This window comes from Henckelia pumila, unplaced genomic scaffold (assembly GCF_033568475.1).
Source record: "Henckelia pumila isolate YLH828 unplaced genomic scaffold, ASM3356847v2 CTG_517:::fragment_1, whole genome shotgun sequence".
In the NCBI taxonomy this organism is placed as follows: domain Eukaryota; kingdom Viridiplantae; phylum Streptophyta; class Magnoliopsida; order Lamiales; family Gesneriaceae; genus Henckelia; species Henckelia pumila.
The window spans coordinates 308760-324426 of NW_027331853.1; the positions used below are offsets into that span (position 1 = coordinate 308760).

Below are 15667 nucleotides of genomic sequence, written 5' to 3' on the forward strand. Positions count from 1 at the left end.
TATTACAAATTATTTAAAATAATGAATAAGTTTTGAAAGTATTATTATAGAATTAAAGATTGGCCGATTGGGATGTCTACTCGAGAGGTGATATATATAGAAACAAAAGTGTAGTAAGCTTTGCCATGTGCAACTAATTCAACTGCGATTCTGTAATTATATAATGAGAAAGGGAGAACATGCAATTAAATCATGGCGATTATAGAGATATTCAATATTCCCATGCATTGTGTTCAAAGTCAAATTGTCTCGATATGTTACGAGTATTTCATTTTACAATGAGATTATATTTATTTGATGAAAGAAAAATTTTAGTATTTATAATCGAAAATATGTTAATAATAGTATTCTATGTGCTTTAAAATTTATTACTTTGTAGAATATAGTCTTTTATATATAGTATTTTTTTTATGTAATAAATTTGTAATTCACCCTTAACAAAGTACAATACTTTTCAATATAGATATAAAAATGTAGCATAAAAAATATCGCTTCTATTTTCAAATTTTAGGCCCCGTTGAGCATGTACTTATAAAGCACTTTTATAAAGTGTTTTTTTTTTTTCAATTTTATAAAATATTTTAAAGTTGTTTTAAGAATAAATATCATGTGTTTGGCCAAACTATTTTATAAAAATATTAACATTTCAAACTAATTAATTTTTTTTTGGTTTTCATCATGCCGTCAATTCTAAAAGCATATAAAACTACATCTTATTTGTTCTTTAAAAGAGAAAACTATCTAAAAAAAAATTTCAAAAAAATTTACAAAAAACTTGCAAACTCATAGTTTAAGTTTTTTCACTTATAAAAAACACTAAAAATATTTCTAAAGTGCATGAACAAACAGAACTTTAATATTCTTAGCATTTTCTGCCAGAATTTAGTACGAGTTGTACAAAATTTTAGTTATTCTTATAATTGAAAATATTAATTACAGACAGGTCTAAATTGTATATAGGGATGTTAACGTACCAATCGAACTACAATCTATTTAGAGCTCGTTCCACTACAACAACAAAAAAACTATAATAGTGGTTATATAGGCCATTTATAAGAGTGATCAACCACCGCTCTAGGGTTTCCACCGGTATGCTCTTGGTGTGGACGATCGTTGGTACAAGTCAATCAGATAAATCAGGCGTTGCTAAATTCATAATAACCACTCTAATATATTAGTTTTTAGAGTGATTTTAAAGCGCTTAACAAACGTGTTTTAGAACAATTTTGATATCGCTTTTGGAAAATCTATGTATGAGTGATTATTAAACGCTTTTACAAAGGTTTATATTAGAGCGGTTAATTGTATTTAATAAAAAAGCAGGGAGTATATACACGGTCTGTTTGAATGTTTAAAAAATAGAATTTGAAATTGGATTTGGAATTGGAGTTGGAATTGGATTTTAAATCTATGGAATTAGAATTTTATTTTGGTGTTTGAAAAAAGTTAAAATATATTTTGGAATTTGATAGTATAAATTTTGGATAAATGATATTTTGTAATAAAAAATAATAAAGAAAACTTAAAATTTATAAGTAAAGTATATAAATTTATTATTAAAATTAATTTTATTGTTTTATAAACTCAAATCCCTTGAAATCCCGTAAAATCCGACCCATTTTGTCAAGATTTCACTCAACTAAATGAGATCCTATGAAAATCTATCTAATATCAATCTTGTGTTACTTTTGAAATCCCGTCTTGTCAAATACTAAAACGTTATTTTCAATTCAAAATCTCACCGAATCCTGTCTAATTCCACTAATCCAAACATAATGATAATATTCCTATAATTTTTTTAATAAAAGAGTGTATATATATTTGAGACAAACAAATAAAGAAATTTGGTTTATATAATTGGGACGGAGCGAGTAAGTAAGAATAGAACATGGTTTGGGCGGTAGATTTCAACCTAGCATATGGGTAATATCCCAATGATAGATCTAATGTTCCATGATTTGTCGCGTTAACAATATATACTTAATTACGTCTATGTGTAAAAATATTAACCATTGAATGCATGATTTGAATATTACTCATATGCTAGGATCTTATCTACGGGTTTGGGCGAAGATGTGAACTCAACAAATGTGTGTGAAAGTGCCAATTAAGTGGAGATGGTACGTCAACCTATTATCCAGATTCATTGCAATGGGAAATTGAGATTGAATGCCACTTTTTAACTTGAAACTGAATGCCATTAAATATGGTAGTTATGGTAATAAATGAGTGAGTAATTTCTATTGTACACATCCCTGCGGCAACTGTACACTAAACCATTTTCATTAATTTATACAAAAAATATATTGAGATAATCTTATATTCTTATTGGTTAATTTTGTGAGACGAGTCCCAATTTCACCCGGTCCATGAAAAAAGAATTAATTTTAAAATCAAAAATATTATTTTTATTGTAGATATAAGTTGAGTCGGTTCATCTCAAATCGAGAAAAATACTCATTTTTTTTTATTTTTCAAATTTGATGCGTTCAAAAATTTACCTTGGGTTCGGTCAGGTAGAGTGAATATTCAAATCTATCGCAAATCGGTTTGGATCGGGCATAACGATATTCTGCGCAGATAAAAACTTCGTTAGAAGGTTTCGAGGTTTTGATTGTTCTCGCAAAATTTGAGATGGACCGACTGAACTATTCCCGTGCAAAATTTATTATTATTGAAAAAATGAATGAATTGTTCCCGTGCATTCATTAAATGACTGAACTATTCAAAAGGTTTCGAGGTTTTGATTAAAAAAATAATTCAATTTTATAATATTGGGAAAAAAATTATTGCAAAATGAAAACCAAAAATATATGAAAAATATGAATTTATTTCGGAAACAAAACATATTAATCTTTTTACATAATATCAATAGCCCATGGATTTCAAATGAAAGATGAAAAACCTTGCTAGGGCCTAGGGATCAACATTCAGGGGATAGAATCTTCTATCTTCTTAAAAAGTAGATGTAGATCATAACAACTACATCCCATACAGGTTTCTGCGAGATCGAACGCTTAAAATTTTAGCAAAATTATAACGGACGATAACGATATATACAACTCAAAGATTTTAAACATGCAGGGATGCAACCAGTGTTGCGTGATTTTCGCTCGCAAGCGCACGATGTCAAGTTTTAATATGTAATGAGTAGAGACTGTAGAGTATCGTTCTCAAGAGGATTGAAAATTTATATTCACACTAAATATTGCAATTAAAATAATTTCAACTTTATTTAAAAAATCAAAATAAAAAATTTAATAAACTAAAATAAATTAAATAAATCAAAATTTCAAGGATGGCTTTGGGTACACGATATGAGACGGGTTCTACATACAAGATTTCACTCAATTTTCATTCATGTAAATCATATCAATTGATAATATTATGGATTCTAATTTATAGGCCAAGAACCCTTATTTTTTATTTAATGCATCTCTCGAATGCAGGGTAAATTTTATTATTCTAACGTCAATTTCGATATCCGCATTAAAATAAATTAATCAAGTTCTATGGTTCTCTTTCAATAAGCTCAAATAAAATTGAAGGCCTTCCGAACTCTACAAAAATTCTAGGTTGTGTTTCTCCATGATCTTATTCCAAATCTCTTCTCTCGAATGTCAGATTTCAAATAAATTTAGCATTCAATATGTGGCCAATAAATTGAAAGAAAATCAAAACAAGAATAAACAAATAAATTGTTAAGAACAAATAATAGTAATTAAAATAATATTCAAAACATGAAAATCAAATCAAGTTCAGTAAATCTCTAAAAACAACCAATAAGTTTATAATAAAATAATCAAACACATAGATATATACAAAAATCTCATCATAAATCAATGCAGATAATAAAAATCACATAGTAAAGTCGATCTCCGTTCCCAAATGAATTTTTTTCTCTGTCTGTGATTCAGCTATTCCTTGTCATTCGCTCTCACATCTCAAATATGTGTCTCTAGCCTCCTTAAATGAGTAGTTGTGTGGTTGTATTTTTTGGGTGTTCGCTGGTGAAACACTGATGAAAATTGGTGAAAAAGTCCCTAAAATTCGGCCCTCATCTTTTTTTTATAATACATCATCATTATTGGGCCGAAAACGGCACATAAAATCCTAAAATATATAGGTTTCTGAAATTTTATACGTCAGGCGCGGTTGCACTGGTTCTGGGCGTGGGTGCGCTAGGGCAGAGCGCGGGTGCGCCGGTGTTGCTTTTTTTTTTTTCTCCCGATTCTTGTTCAATCATCAGCCTTCTTTTTCATTTTTCCATGCTTTCTGTGTAATTTTTAATTTGATCTCACCTATTTTTATCAACTAAAAATGGTTTTTACCTAAACTCCTACAAACGACAAAAACAAAAACAAAGATACATAAAATCGCTCGAAAAACAACAAAAAATAAAGTTAAATCTATGAAATAGAAGTGCAAAAATTGCACTTATCAGCAAGCACGACTAGGGGTGGCAAAAATTCCCAAAATCCCGACTTTTTTCGAATCTCATCCCATTCCCGTCCCGAAAAAATCTCATCCCGACATTTTTCCGACCCGAATTTTTGGGATTTTTCCCGTCCCGATTAATATCGGGAGAGGGATCGGGAATAAATCATTATCTCGACGGGATTCCCGACCCGTCCCGATTTAATATTATAATATATTTTATTAATATATTTAGCTAAATATTATTGTGTTTCAACTCATATAATAATTAAACTATGAATTTAATTCGCATAATTGTTTATTATTGAAACTATCGAATAGTAAAATCATGAAATGACTTTTTATTTTGTATATTTTTTAAAAAATTAAATTAATAATTTATTAATTAATATTTATAATTATCTAATTAGAACGAATATGAATAAGAGATGCAATTTGACAATTTATTTAACAAAATTTATCAAGTAATTTGTATTCGAACATTTTATTAATAATTATCCGATGCACAATATGATGATCTTCTTTTGACAAAACATTGAATCATTATCCGAAATTTTAATATTATATGTTTTAAGTTGAATATTTATTATTTTATTTAGAAATATAAATTTCTAAATAGTATTTTTTTTAATAAAATAATCAATTTTTTTTGTTTTTTGAACAAAATCTTGAAAATAAAAAAAAAAAACGGGATTTTCTCTCCCTACCCGACGGGATCCCAAATATTCAGGTCCCGAAATGTGTTCGGTATGGGATCGGGAGAAAAAAAATTTCCGATTATTTTCGAGACGAAAATTGGGTGGAGGGTTATGGGACGGGTCCCGACCCTATTTCACCCCTAAACAGGACACACGTCACATCTCATCTCTCTCCTAGTAACATAGTTATCGCTCCCAAACGAGTTTGAATAAATGTTTAAACAGTTTATAAGAGATTCAATTGGACTCTCATTTGACCATAACAGATACATATTAGTTATGATATGAACCTTTTATGCAGTCGCGCTTGTATGAACCCGATTAAACATCCTATCATCTGAGTTATGTCCCAAGTAAACCTAAAAGGAATAGGATGAGTTTAAAAATAAATCTGAGTTGATTACATATGTAAACAAAAATTAAAATAGTGGTCAAACTTCATGGCCATATATATATATATATATATGTATATATATATTTAAAAAACTAGACAAACAAACTCTGAGACTGAGTGTGACAAAAACATGAATCATCCTTCATTAAATTATTCTTAGATAGAGAACATTATGAACCTAATCAGGCATTAAATTATGAACACTCTGATTCACGTCCATTAACAAAACCACAAAAAAAAAGAGTAAACAAATTTATTAACCAAAAAAATAAAATAAAATAAAACAAATTATGACACACCACATGCCCCACCAGTACTAGATGAGACCATTCTTCAGCACTGTGAATAGAATATGTATGAAACTAATACTGAAAGCGTGAATATTAACTATTTTTTTTTAATAAAAATGAGAATTTATTACACTAAAGTAGTGTTTGAAAATACTTAAAAAAAATATTATGAAATTTTCTTTACAAAATTTTAAATCCAAATCCGTAGCTAAAATATGAATTTACTTGTACCGGTTGAAATATATATTTTTCAAGTAACACATATATCAGTTATATTAAGGTTCTTCGATCGGAGTATAAGATTGTATGGTGTGAATCTTGAGATAAATATTGCACTCGATTGCCAAATAATAATCTCTACGAAACCCTTAACATGTGCAAAACTGCAAAGAGGAGTGTTATTTACACTTCAAAAAATGTTAATAAATTCCTTTATAGACAAGATCACCCCTAATGAATTACTTTTCTTATGCTATAAAATTTCTATTTACCTTTAAAAAAAAACTCAAATACAATCCTTCTATTTGTTACAACTAAAATTTTAACATCTCATAAAATTGTCATGGTTTTTCTTCATAGGCAAATAAATTATATAACAACAAAAAAAAATTTCTTAATCTTAAAAATTAATATTATTCATATTATATTTCAATATTTTGTACAATATACATAATTTATTAGATATTTTTTATATATAAAATACATAATTCTAATTGGATACAAAATTTTGATTTACCAAGATTAAAGTTAAAGTGTTTGGGATAATATTTAAATTTACATCTAAATTAAGATTTTAAAAAATAAGAATATATTTTATTATTAGAATATTTATTCGAAATCATATAATACATATTCTAGTGATTAAGAGCATAATTGCAATCATAATTCATTTCATATGAATTTACACTCTATTTTTTTTGTTTGGGTTACAAGAATGTTTATTATATTAGCTTTTTTCTTTTTTCAAAAATTTGAAATACAAAATACTAATGAACGATTATTTTGATCAATAATGTCTTTAAAATTTGTTTGTATTCTATATTTAAAAATATTGACAAATATAACTATAATATTTTGAGTTGTTAGTTAAATTTTAGAAAACTATTTTAGGAATTTATGAGAGTATATTGAGGTATACTAAAATTAATTAAAGGGTAATATAGTCAAATTGTAGTACAAAAATGATAAATGGAGTATGCTTAACAAAAATTGAAGTGTAAATAACACTCTTCAATGCAAATTAGGGATAATAAAAATGAGAGAAATACATAGACTATATTAAAGAGGAAGGTTGAAGGTGACTTTAAATTTAGGTGTGTGAGTTCTTTGTACAATAGTTTCAAAAATATATAGGTGTGAGACATGTTGATCCGACCAATACATATTAACTCGATCCATATGTAATATGAAAAATAATAAATTAACATAGAAATAGTATTATTGTTTCATGGATATGTTGGAGTACGATATCCTACCTGATTTGTTGGGATATTTGTGTCATCGAGATTTGTAGAACTTGTAAATTCCCCTTAAAAAAACAAGCAACTAGCTTCAAATCCCGAGATTTTCGAGTATACCCTCCATCGGAAGGGCCTTGTTGCTCTACACATTGTCAATCGATATCCTCCTAATGCATTATAATTTTAGCTTACTCAATTTTTTTCTTCCATAGTTCAAAAATGGTGGTACGAGACCTTCAGGTCGACCGGACCACAGTACTTTTTCTCCAAATGTTGCACTGCTTACTCAAGTTTTCAAAAAAGTCTAGTTATATCGATCACCGATCGATCTAACTCATAATACTAATTTATCTTTTTGAAAAAAAAAATGTACATAGCAACATGTTACCAAATATAATCACGTCCCGAATCCCAAAAGAAACAGAGACAATTTAATAGAGGGTCACGGGGAATTCGTAGCTTGGCATGACGCAGAGGGATTGTGTACTAAAACAATATGCAAATAATAAATAAATAATAAATAATTTTTTTAAAAAAAAAGACACAAAGCTTCGCAGCATAAAACAAAGGCGGCGAGGCATTTGGTTAGAAAAAGGCTAGAAAACCAAACCGCGTTGGGATCCCACTTGTAGGCCCCCAACCCCCCCGATGTTTAGCCAATTATTGCCCTTCACGTGTCGTTTTACGCGTTTCCTGCACTCACCCCTCCGCACATCTTCAACTCACCCCTGCCCTCGTCCTAAGGGTAACATAGTCGAATCGGTGAAACGTGAGTGGCTGAATGCTGACGTGATACTGTATACGTTAGCTATATGGGTTGTTATGATGCTTTATGTTCACATCGGCGACACGAGGTGAAGTTTGAGAGAAAGAGTCTCATAGTTTTGTTCGATTTTTTTGTTTTGTTTTGTTTTTAGTATTAGATGATAAAACCAAAATTAGACAACTTACGAGAGTTTATAAAAAGCTCCTATGAAACGGTTTCAAGAGTCGATTTTGTAAGATATGTGTTTCATTTAGATAATCAATGTAAATTACTTTACATTCTAAATATGAGCAGAATTAATCCGTCTCTTAATTCGTGAGACTATCTCATAAAAACCTACTCTTTTGAGTAAATGTGTTTATTCTTCTTGAAAATGATGCATATTATTAGGTTATTTGTGGATTGAGTGATTTGATTATGAGTTAGTGATTTGATTTGAGGTATGAAATTCAAGTTACACGCATTTTGCTTATATTTGAAATTCATCACATTATATGTAATGGATTCGAAATTCATTTAGGTTGTGTTTGGATTGAATTATTTTAAATCCACGGATTTCGATTATAATTTTAGTGTTAACTATGAAACATAGAGAAATCTCAAATTCATAGCTTAATTATTTACACATTACTTAGATGGATTAAAAAGGATTCTAAATCACCACTTTATTAGATGAACTTAAAATCCATCCTAACTATCATGAATTATCATAGAAACATAAAAGAAGTGGATTTGATGTTTGTCGTGCCACTTCTCTAAACAAAAAAATTGCATTTGAAATCCATTGATTTGAAATACTTCCATCCAAGCGATTAAAATTTTTTTAATCTAAAAGCAACTCAACATCTCAAATCCATCAATTCTAGCACCACTCAGGTAAAACAAAATTTGTACAATAAATCTTACAACACAAAAAATTTAATACAATAATTTAATTTATCAAAATCTCACGATACATTAAATACAAAATCTCGCGATAAAATAGCAAAATCTCACGATATTATTGTTGTAATATCATTGTACACAATATTTATTGTACATCTAGCAATTTTTCTATATATTATCAATTTTGTATTGCTATATTAAAAGTGTTTAGGTATAGAAACTTTTTAATCGATAATTTTTTTTGGTTACAAAGACATCTTTTTTGGATCATAAATTTATTTAAAATATATCTCCTAAAATACTTTGTCAAAATCCAAACATACCGTTTCTATGGTTCTTCTTTAATTTTAACTTCGAACTAGAAACGAACTCTTCATTTATTTATTTATTAACATAAAAAACATTTAGAAGTCGATTATTTAAATAATTTTTAACTATGACTTATGTATGTAAAGTATAAAATTTTGTAAATAATATTGGTCTTCTAATGGACCATTCCCGCGTATCACAATATGCGATGATGAATGATGAGTTATAATATCGAGATAATATGTTTAAAGATATGAATGATATAAAGTTTTATATTTCATATCAAACGGTATTTTATACCTCCGTGGTCTTTGTTTCCAACAATTGCTTAACCTTGAAGGCATAATTTGGAGTACACCTACCATTTATTTACATAAGCGAAACTCGTGCTCCTTTTAATGTGATATGCCATGGTGTCCGCACTTTAATGAACAAAACAATTTTATTTCTTGAAATCTACGTATATCGATTATCTTATGTTATCTTTTTATTTGTTAATATAAGATATAGTTTACAGTATCAATTTAAAACATTCATATCTTTATTAAGGCGCTATAGTGTGCCCTTGGTGGCTTCTTTATAACAAATTTTGTGCTCTTCTTTAAATAAACTTTTTGAACTAAAAAAAATCCCACCTTATTAATTTCACAAAAACCGTCTTATGGTGTAATTTTATGATGTTGATTTTTGACCTAGCTCGACTCGATCTGTGAAAGATTATTATTATTATTTATGTCAGAATTATATTTTACTACATATATGAACCAGTTTGACCCATTTCATAGACTATTAATTTAAATAACTAAAGTTAGCGATGTTCTTGAATTTTGGGGCATTAATTTTACAAATCATCACATATAAATACCTATTTTTCTAATTATTTTGGCTACATAATGTGTGAAATATGATTTGGCTATATATCTTTTACTATGTTACACAAAAAGAGCTATGATTTTATGATAACAAAATAACTATATCATAAAAAATTCCCAAATATTATAAGATTTCATAAATCTGTATAATTTTATCAAAAAATCTTACGAACATCATCTCTATTTTCCCCCATTTTTAACATAATCTCTTATTTTTAATGCCAAAAAATAAAATAAAAATAAACATACAAGTAGATTGCATTGAGAAGGTCTCACGGATCTATAATCATGAGATATTCTGACTCAATTTATATCTACCATGAAAAATAATAGTCCTTTTGACATAAAAAATAATATTTTTCTCATAAATAAAATCGAATAAAAGATCAATCTCATAATATTGACTAGTTAGACCGTTTGACATGATATTTTTGTGTACATAGAATTAATATAAAAACAATTAAAAGATCAGTGACGATGAATTTATTTAGAAAAGGAGAAACATTTAAAAAAGAATTTCATGTTAACTGCTCTCCAACGTCCTTTCTTCTTGGCCTAATTAGCATGATCAGGAAAATTTCTATATCCTTAAATAAAAATTTCTCCAATTTTTACATAATTTGTTTTTTTTAAATATAAACAAAATTTCCCATAATCCATAATTTATTATTAATTAAAATTTTCCAACTTCTATTTTTTATTATTATTAATTATAATTATTTTTTTAATTTTTAATTCCCCCCACCTTCTTCCATTACTCTTCCCCCTACACCACAGTTGAACCAGAACCAACCCACGCCATTTCCACTCACTCTCTTTCTCTCACTGACAAAATGCACTCCAGATTCTTCCCAATCCTCCTCCTCCTCTTCTCCGCCGCCATTTTCGACGTGAGTTCTCCATAAATCTGTAATCTTTTGCGATAAATTTGTGATCTTGGAATCTTTTCTGTTCATATACTTGATATTTGTTCATGGGTTGCGTGTAAATGTGCGTTGAAATTGATCCTAATGTGTGTGTTAATGTTTCTGGTGATAATGCAGGTGGGATTCGCCGGCGCCGGAGATGTTTCCGGCGAGAACCCTTTTACGCCGAGGGGGTATTTGACTCGTTACTGGAAGAAAGAGATATCCACCGATGTGCCGATGCCGGGTTTCTTGCTGGAGAAAGCTTCGCCTTTGACGGCGGTTGAGTTCGCCGGCTTCTCGAAACTCGCCGATCAGCGGAAGTTGTCTTCTCAACTTCCCGATTTCTGCGGCAAGGCGAATCTCCTCTGCTTCTCCGATTTGTCGCCGAGTCTCGAAAAGCACGACACCAATGCGAATTTCGCGGTGTACTTGAACAAGAACTTCACCAACTATGGAGATAACCGTCTTGGGGGGCTGGATTCTTTCAAGAACTACTCCGACGGGGACAATCTCCCGGTGGATTCGTTCCGCCGCTACAGCCGCGGCTCCACCGGCCACGGAGACAAATTCGCCAGCTACGCCACGGAGGCCAATGTGGTCGACCAGAGCTTCAACACCTACGGCACCTCCGCCACCGGCGGAACAGGGGATTTCAGCAACTACAACAAGCAAGTGAACGTGCCGAATCTCCGCTTCACTTCGTACTCCGACGACAGCAATGGCCGGAAACAATCCTTCACCGCTTACACCGACGAAGCCAATTCCGGCGACCAGAAGTTTACCAGCTACGGCAAAAACGGCAACGGCGCCGCCAATGAGTTCGCCAGCTACGGCAAGGACTCGAATGTATTGGGCTCCGCTTTCACCAATTACGGCGAGACTGCCAATGCTGCAAATGACACATTCACTTCATATGGGACAAACACCAATGTTCCCGAAAACACCTTCAAGAATTACGGCACTCAAGGGAATGCAGCCACTGAAAGTTTCAAAAGTTACAGAGACCAATCCAATGTAGGAGACGACAATTTCCAATCCTACAGCAAGAATTCCAATGCCGCGAAGGTGGATTTCGAGAACTACGGGAAATCTTTCAACGAGGGGACAGATAAATTCAGTGGCTACGGCAACGGTGCCGTAGGCCAAGAAATTGATTTCAAGATTTATGGAGTGAACAATACTTTCAAGGATTACGCCAAAAAGGGTGTCACATTTACAGGTTTGCCCAATGGAAGCTCGGCTATGGGGGCCTCTTTGGTAGCCACAGGCAAAAGGGTCATCAGCAAATGGGTGGTGGAGCCAGGCAAATTCTTCCGGGAGAAGATGTTGGAAAGTGGCAACATCATGCCTATGCCTGATATCCGTGACAAAATGCCTAAAAGGTCGTTTTTACCGCGCGTCATCGTGTCGAAACTGCCGTTTTCAACGTCCAAAGTCGGCGAATTGAGAAGGATTTTCCACGCAGACGACGAGAACTCCACCATGTCGAAAATGCTGACGGATTCGCTGAGCGAGTGCGAGAGAGCGCCTAGCCCAGGCGAGACCAAGCGATGCGTGACCTCGATCGAAGATATGATCGACTTCGCGACGTCCATGCTGGGGCGTAACGTGGTTGTTCGCACCACGGAGAACACGGAAGGGTCGAACCGCGACATCATGATCGGGAAAGTCAAGGGAATCAACTCTGGGAAAGTCACTAAATCGGTGTCTTGTCACCAGAGCTTGTTCCCCTACTCGCTCTACTATTGTCACTCGGTTCCCAAAGTTCGAGTCTACGAAGCCGATATCCTCGACCCCAAGTCGAAGGCCACGATAAACCACGGCGTCGCCATATGCCATATCGACACGTCTTCTTGGAGCCCTGGCCATGGAGCCTTCATTTCTTTAGGTTCGGGTCCGGGAAAGATCGAGGTTTGCCACTGGATCTTCGAGAATGACATGACTTGGGCAGTTGCAGATTGAGATTATTTATTTTTTTCACTTAGTTTTTAGTTCAACCAGTTGTGTTACACAAAGGGTAAACCACTGGTTTGGCCTTTCAATTTAACTCAATTTATTCACATCATTATTATTACCTTCTTGTTCACTTTTATTACATTCAATTTTTCTTACTTGGGAAGTCAAATTCTTGTGTCACTCAACTCTCATGAGTTTACATTTCTTGTGTCAGTCAGTTATAGTCCATTCACACCTATGAAAAGTCCATTATACCATCGACTATGTTTTTCACAAAATTTTCTTAATCTCGAGTAAAATATAAGGATTCTACGTAATCTATAGATTTTGAATTCACCGACGAACTTTTCACCTGGCGGGCGACGACATATTTCGTGCATCTCACTCACGAGCAACTCAAAACGGTGCAAAATGACAGTTGAGAATACTGTTGCAATTGATAAGATCATAAATGCAAAAGGGAGGAAAGGGGGAGCTAAACAAGGGTGGAATGGAATGGAAACAAAGATGAATGCTCACATGTATGCGTATATATGTGTAAAAAGGGTCATGCGGTAATAGTTTGGTGGTCCTTATCCACCACATATTATATAGTCTCTGTGTTTGCTTTAATGTGTGTGGGAACATAACGCCATTTTTCCAGCTGTTGTTGGGCCAATCCCTCCTCCCTTTTCTTTGTGTTTCTTTTGTTGTTTACTGCCAAAAAATTACTTCCCGGCGACAAACAACCCAAGGCCCCGTGGCCGAGCAATACACGTTTGTTTTATCATCGTACAAATTTTATAACGATAGCTCGCAAGTGTCGCGATAATGACCGTGTCTAATCGAATCTTAGCCCATGCTTTCATTTGTAGTTGGAAATGGAAGAAAATTTCGAAAAAAAGATTTCGTTCGAGTGGTTGTTTCTAGATTGTTATGTAGTTGAAATTGTTTCAAGTTGATCTTTTGATATTACAATTGTATAGACATTAGTGTTTATGTTTTGACCCATGACCTTAACAAAAAAGTGTTGTGTTTTAATATTGGTTGTATGTGCTTGGGGATTTAGAGATAGTTAAGGAAACAAATGATGTATGACAAACGTTATTGAAATAAATAGAGCTCTCATGTTTGGATTCATCCTGGAAGAATGATGCAAACTGTGTGTGGGTTCATATAAATTAAATTACTTTAAAGAAAACATATAAAACATTGACATATTTTAAAAAAGGGAGCAAATTTATGTTTATCGTGATTTATTAAAAATGTCTTATGAGAAAACAATATTTTTAAATAAATTTATAATTGGACACGCAAAAGTAAGTGTTGGATTAAATGTGCATGAATTTAGATGCAAGAGCGAAGCCACATGATTGTTTACGTGAGCTGTAGCTCGAGTGTGCTCTTCTATTTTTTTTTACAATCAAATTTTAGTTCAACTTGCATTAGTCTAGGTAGCTGAAATAGAAAAAGAAAGATAGAGCCCATAAAATCTAAATTTTATGAAGTTAATTGATATGTAAGATGAAACCAACGTAAACGTAACACCTCTCCTTGGATTTATGTAACTAATAACCCAACTCATCGACATCTAAATAAGTGCAACTTTTCATGTTCACTTTCGTGAGAATCTACATAATTAACATTATCACGTAGTATAACACAACAAAATTATGCTAACAACTATAATTTTGGCCTCGTGATAAATTGTTAATAACAAGAACTTAAAATAGTATTCCACATTTCAGCAATTGGAAAAAAAATATAACACAAAATTAAAATTGAGATCTTGAATAAGGATAACAGTGAATGAGACATGACTCATTTAAAGCCTTTTTGGGGTATGAAGTGGTCTAGTGGATGACGGATACCTATTTCTATTGGGAAGTAAAACCTGGCCCAATTGGTGGATAGTGAAAAAGAACTTTATGAAAAATGTCTCAGCTGTTTAATTTTTTTGTGTTGATTTTGTTTTTGAAACCACTTTAACAAGGGGGAAGAAAAAAATTCCTATACAAGTATACAACATAGATGTTTACGTGACAACCAGAATGAAGTTCGATGTTAGACTCATTTTTAAATTTTTTTTTCCCATCCATTATGTTTGCGCACATATAAGACATTCACGACGATATATTGGAATAAAAATTGAAAGTTAAATCCACCATTCGAACATGAGGATTTATTTCATTTTACTTTTATGGTAGTACCCAGATATTTAATTCAATTGTCATAAAGAAGTCATATGTGTTTATCAAAGTGATCTAAATCAAGAGGTAATAAATTTGAAATTATTCTACATAAAAAATTATGTCCATATAAACATCTAAAATAAATTTAAAATACTAACCAACATGATTCAATTCAAATTTATACTTAATTGCAGTAGATTTCTATTGAAGAACTGTAAATTTAATATAAAATTTACACAATCTTATTGTTCTCCATCCCAATAAAAAAGGAAATATTATATTATAGTAATAAATCGTAATTTCACCCCCATTGTGCTTAATTATCTTCAAAAAATGATTTTTGATTTGCTCGAAAAATATCAGAATTTGATATATAATTAACAAATAACTTTCCTGAATTTTTAAATTCTATTGATTATTTTTTGGGGTTAATAAATAATATATTTTATATATTAATTAAATAAATAATATTAAAACCCAAAATAATTAGTTAAAAATCAACTCTGTGATTCATAATCATA

General features: G+C 31.5%; 1 protein-coding gene across 1 annotated transcript; it reads left to right on the forward strand.

Annotated features, from left to right (window-relative positions):
- Positions 1-10893: 10893 nt before the first annotated feature.
- On the forward strand, positions 10894-13093 carry LOC140872957 (polygalacturonase-1 non-catalytic subunit beta-like). Its single transcript, XM_073275887.1, has 2 exons — positions 10894-11001; positions 11155-13093. The coding sequence occupies exons 1-2, from the start codon at positions 10945-10947 to the stop codon at positions 12979-12981; spliced, it is 1884 nt and encodes a 627-aa protein (XP_073131988.1). The 5' UTR covers positions 10894-10944; the 3' UTR covers positions 12982-13093.
- The last annotated feature ends 2574 nt before the right edge of the window (positions 13094-15667 follow it).